The sequence below is a fragment of the Cajanus cajan genome, chromosome 11 (assembly GCF_000230855.2).
Source record: "Cajanus cajan strain Asha chromosome 11, NIPB_CcT2T_4, whole genome shotgun sequence".
NCBI lineage: Eukaryota > Viridiplantae > Streptophyta > Magnoliopsida > Fabales > Fabaceae > Cajanus > Cajanus cajan.
In genome coordinates, this window is record NC_138527.1 from 43,043,023 (window position 1) to 43,049,471 (window position 6,449).

The window sequence follows — 6,449 nt, forward strand, 5'->3', positions numbered from 1 at the left end:
ATAAAATTTTGTAAAAGAAAAAAAAAAAGAAAATTAAACAAACAAGGCATTTGTATTTGAGACATTTGTATTTGTTTCATTTCTATTAGTTTCTTTGCTAAAAAGTTATTTTAACTATGTTCATTTATAATTAAATAACTTGCCTTTATTACAGCCTATAAATTGGTTGCCATTAAGTGTTTTCATTTATATTATTTATTATTTTATCTTTGGTAGTGATAGGTGATAAACGGAAAAGCATGGTCGCCAATGAAATGAAGGAGTAGAATAAATGTTAGGAGATAAAAAAGAAAGAAAGAAAAGAAGTTGTCAGGTGACAGAAGCAGCTTTATCTTCTTTTTCTGAGGTCGCTTCCATCGCCTTTGATAGTAATGATTCCTGAGGGCTGAGGCTGAGGCAAAGCTACCATTTTAAATGCCTCTTTCTGTGTGTATGTAAAATCTTTGTTTCGCAGAAAGTTGTGTCTCAGATCCCTATATACACCCAAAACGATACCATACAATACAACCCATTAGCCTAGCCTGGTCCAATGCAAGAACCCACCCTCCGGATGATGGCCGCCGATCACCACCGCCAGCTCAAGGCGGAGATAGCCACTCATCCGCTCTACGACCAGCTTCTGGCCGCACACGTCGCCTGTCTCCGAGTGGCCACTCCCATCGACCAGCTTCCACTCATCGACGCTCAGTTATCTCACTCTCACCATCTTCTCCGCTCTTATGTCTCTCAACACACCCACGCTCTCTCCCCCAACCATCGCCAAGAACTCGACAACTTCCTCGTTCGTTCCTTAATTTCACTTTCCACTATTTCTTTTTTCATTTCTTCCAACTAATTTTACCCTTCTTAATTTGCAGGCACAGTATTTGATTGTTTTGTGTACTTTCAAAGAACAGCTTCAGCAACACGTCAGAGTCCACGCCGTCGAGGCTGTCATGGCCTGCCGTGACATCGAAAACACCTTACAAGCTCTCACAGGTACACACTACACACACAAACCCTTTTTTTTTCTTTCTTTTTTTCTTTTTCTTTTTCTTTTACTGCCTATTTCTTTTTATTGGATTACATTTACATCCATCCATTACAATATACATACAACCTATTATTATTCATATTCCCTTTTATATATATATATATATATATATATATATATATATATATATATGTGACGTTGCTATTTCTGTGGGAGCACGTAAATTTAATTTTCTCGCTATAGGTTTATGTTTATGTTATATGCAGTTTTTTTTTTATTTGTTTGACGCGATTTAGCTGAAGGGAAGGAAGTTGGATATTTTCTTTTCCAAAACTTTTTCTTGTCGGTTTAATTAGGCCATGGTAGGGTCTATGAATGGATTATACACAAATGGCAATGGGAAGAGTTAGTTAGTTTGGTGAGGAATGGTAGACCCTCCTCCTCTCACCATGCCACCACTGCCAACGACTTCTAATGCCGTAAACCAATAATTTCGTTTCACAAAGTTTTCTTACCCTTCCTATTATTTTATTATTTTACTTGTATGTTTCCAAGTATTTAGTTAAACCAAATGAGAGTGGGGCACGGGTAAATCAGACAAATTACGAGATGACAATGATTAGAAGCAGTAACATGAGACACACTTGGAACAGTTGATTGACCGTTCCTCGATTGTTTTCCCGGCAGTGGATGTTCTGCATGAGAAGATCCCAAAATGTTACACTTCTATCTTGTCAATCCGCATCAGAATTCAGTTCTGATTTCTGGACACGTACCATTTTACTAATGCAAAAACCATCATTTCACATTCACTAGATTACTGGGAAGAAAGAAAATACAAGGGGAAAGGTAGGTTAATGAACCCATGTATATGACAGTGACATGATACGTACTAAGAAAAATGTAGGTTAAGATGTATGAACAGTTTAAAAAAATAAAATAAATAAAGGTCTACAAAGATTAAAGTTGATTGTACATATTCAGATTGCTTCCCTTTTCTTGCCTAACACACAAACGATTTTTTTATCATTCATGTTTATCTCACATCCTGTCAAAGTGTACAAGTGGACAAAAGAGATTGAGAAAGAATTAAAAAATAGGAGAAACAAAATAGGAGATGTGTTAAATGATGCGATGAAAAAAGAAATAAGAGATTTAAGGAATGGAAAAAATGGGGAAGAAACGGGTATTAAATAAAACCATAAAACCTATTTAAAGAGGCATTACGAGTTATGTAGAAGTTCTTTCTTGGTAATCCTCTTGTTGGACATGTTTCCATGGACAAGGGTGTTCTATCCCTGCTTGCCCGTGTCTATAATGCATTGTTACATTCTACCTTAATTCCAACCCAGTCATCAAAAGGTTGGTTTACTCTCATAGTGTTCCACGTAGGGATATGTTTGTTAATTAATGAAGATAATTGCAGATTACTCTATTTGAGTGTGTATTAACATTATTTTCAGCACAGAATTTTGGCAGCGTGCTTACCTAAAAGTTAAATTACAGTGTTTCATCTCGATGGAGAATAGGGATCGTTAAGTGTGTGTGTGTGTGTTTTTTTTTTTCCAGTTTCATCCAACTGAATCACGCCCAACTTAATTCAGCACTGTCATACTTCGTTTGTGCATTGAAAAAGTATAAAATTTTCATTCAATGTCATTCAAATAGATTTTCAAACACACTAATAGAGTTTCTCTATGTAAATTTTTCTAATTATAAATGAGTGTATGTGTGTTAGACTTGTTAAACAAAGTTGAGGGACAAGATTAACGAAAGGGGAAAAGTTAGACACCTCCTGTCCTGACACTACTAGAAAGAAACTGTTTTACGTCACCAATTTTAAGACACTATTCAGTTATTTGCACTGACATTTGGATCAAAATTTTGGCTCAATTTAGATAAGCATTACTTATAAAAGAAGAAAAAAAAAAAACTAACAGAAGTATAGAAAAAAAATTATGCATTTCAATTTTTAGGTAAGTTAAATACGATTTCTTTTTTAATTTATGAAAAAGAAATTGATTCATTTTAACTTCTTGATTTATTTTATTTTTTCACCATAAATACTTGTTAAAAGATTTATCAAAATAGAGTCTTATTATTTATGATAACATTGAAATGAGAATCTAGTTAATTGAGCAATGATATATTCTTTAATATATCTTCTTATTAATCAATCAAATAATAATTTTATTAAGGTGAGTGCTAACAAGCCAACTGTTTTTAACGCACCCGTTAAAGAGTTAAAAACAAAAAAAAAATATATAGAAAAATATTTCCAAAATATCCCATTGTAGTTTTTAATATTTTTATTTATTTATTTATTTATTTATTTATTATTATTATTATTATTATTATTATTTCTTAACCAGTATTCCGTATAACACTTTTGTTGACCATTGCCCTTGAATTTATTTATTTATTTTACTCAAAATATAACATTTAATGTCATTAATCTACGTCTTAAAAAAATGTTCTTAATCAATTAAATATCACGATTTTAACCAATTATTTTTGTTCAATTTTTAGTTATTGTCCACAGGACAATGTTAAAAATATAAATAAATCAAATAAAAAAGTAAACATATTTAATATCTTATAATATAATAATATTTAATATTATTTTCTTCTCTAAGTATGAAGGTTAGCAAGAAAATATTATAACATGATTTAGAGTCCCCATTATTTATCTTGTAGTTTTGGGATGTATCTGATAAGGAAAATTGACTTGTGTGTGTAAAAGTGTATGCGATGCTAAATATAAATTTCTGTGACACCATTAATATAGTGACACATTGATGGAGGACATTACTAATTGTGATAGCTTTCAAGTGAGTATCTCGTTATTTATTTTGTAGTTTGGGGATGTATTCGTTAACGAAGCTTGACCTATCGACGTAAATGTACGTCAGTAGAGGATATAAATTGTTCCACGGTTAATTTTCTTCACCTATAAAAAGTTGGACTAAATACTCATGGTTAATTGCTCCGTGACGAGTTTTAATGTTTAGAAAATTTCTTAATCATCTAATTTTCATCATAAAATTTTTATTTTCTAATTTAACCATGGATGTTAGATATAGTGAATAATTTATAGTTATTTCCATTCAAGCTTTCAGTATCCAACTATATGTGCATCTCATAATTATCGATGATATGACTGCACATATGGCCTATTTAAGTGGATAACGAAGACGATATTCAACTGTCCCTTTTGAATGTCTTCGAAGTATAACCCACTTTATGAGAAAAATAATTATTATTCTAGTTGGCTTGTTCAATAACACTCGTGAATTATGATTGAAACTAAAATAGATAATTAGTCTATTATTGATGTTATCAACAACTAACTTTAATGCCTACCTTTGTATATGATTAAGATGCGTCAAACATTTTGGCATTTTGAGACCCATCATGGTTCCACTAACAAAAAAGGGGCCCTTGTTTCTAGACTGCTCCCTGTGACTTGCATTGCAAATCACAAAGTGGTCAGGCCAAAATTTATGGCACTTTCTGGTTTAATACATCAACTGTGAAAAAAAAAATTATCCCCTAATTCTTTCTAAAGAGTTATTGCAACAAAAATAAGATAAGGCTAAAAGTCCAGACATAAACCAATCACCCTCCCCACCTGTTGAAGACAAATCATTGAAGAAGAATCTTATCAATCATATTATATTTTTTGCACCTAATACTCACTGGAGTTGATGTAGTTAGTGATCAGAGGTTTGGATGGTTTGCATGACTTTATTTATTTTTGTATTTATCTACCAGTTATTACATGTGTGATGTCTGAAATATATTTTCACAGTACCAAACTTTAGTTACTGTGGTAATCTATAACCCGTATCGGATCTTGGGCATCAAAATCTCACTTCTTGTTTTCACCCTTTCAAATGTTCCCAAATTTAAGCTGTATGGTTTGCTATTTAATTATATTTCAGGAGTGAGTTTGGGAGAAGGAACTGGTGCAACAATGTCAGATGATGAAGATGATTTGCAGATGGATTTTTCTTTAGATCAATCTAGCGCTGAAGGGCATGACATGATGGGATTTGGTCCGTTACTTCCAACAGAATCTGAAAGGTCACTGATGGAAAGAGTTCGTCAGGAACTAAAGATTGAGCTGAAACAGGTCATTCTTATAGTCAATAGCAGGTGACATGTCGTTGACTATTTTCCTTAAGTTTGGATCACCAACCAGATTTAGTTTCTGCAGGGTTTCAAGTCAAGAATTGAAGATGTCAGGGAAGAAATATTGAGAAAACGTAGAGCTGGGAAATTACCAGGTGACACAACTTCGGTGTTAAAGAACTGGTGGCAACAACATGCAAAGTGGCCTTACCCAACTGTAAGTGACCACCTTCTCATATTTCTGCTTATTACTCATATATCAAAATTTTCATAATCTATTTTGTGTTTCTTTGAAACCAAAACTAGACAATAGAGTTCACAATAGCTGCAAATCACCAACTTATTCATGTATCCATAGTGATGTTTCTTAATAAGCACATTGCTACTAAGATTCAGCAAATTACGTGACATTTATATCATGTATTATTGGCATGTTGCTATGATGCTGTCCAATGAAAGTTTGAGTTTGGCACATGAAGTTTTGATAATACGATGATATTATAGACTCTTACTCACTGAGTTGTCCTTTTGGTTATGCTTTCTTTCAGGAAGATGACAAGGCAAAACTTGTGGAGGAGACAGGGTTGCAGCTGAAACAAATCAATAATTGGTTCATCAACCAAAGGAAACGCAACTGGCACAGTAACTCTCAATCGGTTACCTCTTTGAAGTCGAAGCGCAAGAGGTAGACACATATTTTGCTTCTAACTATGTGGAAACAGCTAGCAAGCAACACAACTATATATATGGACTTACTTTATGCTTATTGCTGATATATAGAGTGTAGTGCCACTAAGGATTCAAGTCAGATGCAGAAGATAGTAGAGATGGGTTAATTACTGTAATGTAAGGTAGCTGAAAAAATATGGCTGGCTGTAAATTTGTGGAATTTAACGTATGCAAACTTTTCTGTTTTACTAGGTGTGGTTTCCTCCCTTTCTTTTAACTGTCTGTAATTAAATTGTTTGCTATTTTTCTGACCGGCGCAAGAAGTTTTACTATTACTACACACATGATTGAAAGTTTCGCGCTTCTTTTTATATAGTCTTTGGTCCTATATATATTTGAATTTTTACATCACACGAGTTCTTTTATCAGAAAGAGGAATGAGATTTCTTTCTTCAAATTAGTATCGCGATTCGCCTTGATGATGAAAGCACATTCAATTTATTTGATCCAACAATAATTGATAGTCTGGTATATGATTAGAATATGCATCTATATATGGCAGGAAATGAGTCAAGAAGACAAATTCAAACTTTAAACCTTGACTTTTTTTGGCTAATTACATGCATGTTTATTCATGAGCGATTAAGTTATAATTAAGAGTTGGAATATTTGA

At 33.0% G+C, this 6,449-nt stretch overlaps 1 protein-coding gene across 1 annotated transcript; it reads left to right on the plus strand.

Moving 5' to 3' along the window:
* Positions 1-210: 210 nt before the first annotated feature.
* KNAT7 (homeobox knotted-like protein) lies at positions 211-6,118 on the plus strand. The gene is made up of 6 exons (XM_020362013.3): positions 211-781; positions 858-978; positions 4,918-5,108; positions 5,193-5,324; positions 5,656-5,792; positions 5,888-6,118. The coding sequence occupies exons 1-6, from the start codon at positions 530-532 to the stop codon at positions 5,892-5,894; spliced, it is 840 nt and encodes a 279-aa protein (XP_020217602.1). The 5' UTR covers positions 211-529; the 3' UTR covers positions 5,895-6,118.
* Positions 6,119-6,449: the final 331 nt, after the last annotated feature.

Bases quoted from the DNA above. Each gene is read 5' to 3' on its own strand.
- KNAT7 (XM_020362013.3), top strand. From the start codon at position 530: ATGCAAGAACCCACCCTCCGGATGATGGCCGCCGATCACCACCGCCAG. The intron at 782-857 runs GTTCGTTCCTTA...CTTAATTTGCAG, and splicing joins AAGAACTCGACAACTTCCTC to GCACAGTATTTGATTGTTTT. The intron at 5,325-5,655 runs GTAAGTGACCAC...GCTTTCTTTCAG, and splicing joins CAAAGTGGCCTTACCCAACT to GAAGATGACAAGGCAAAACT.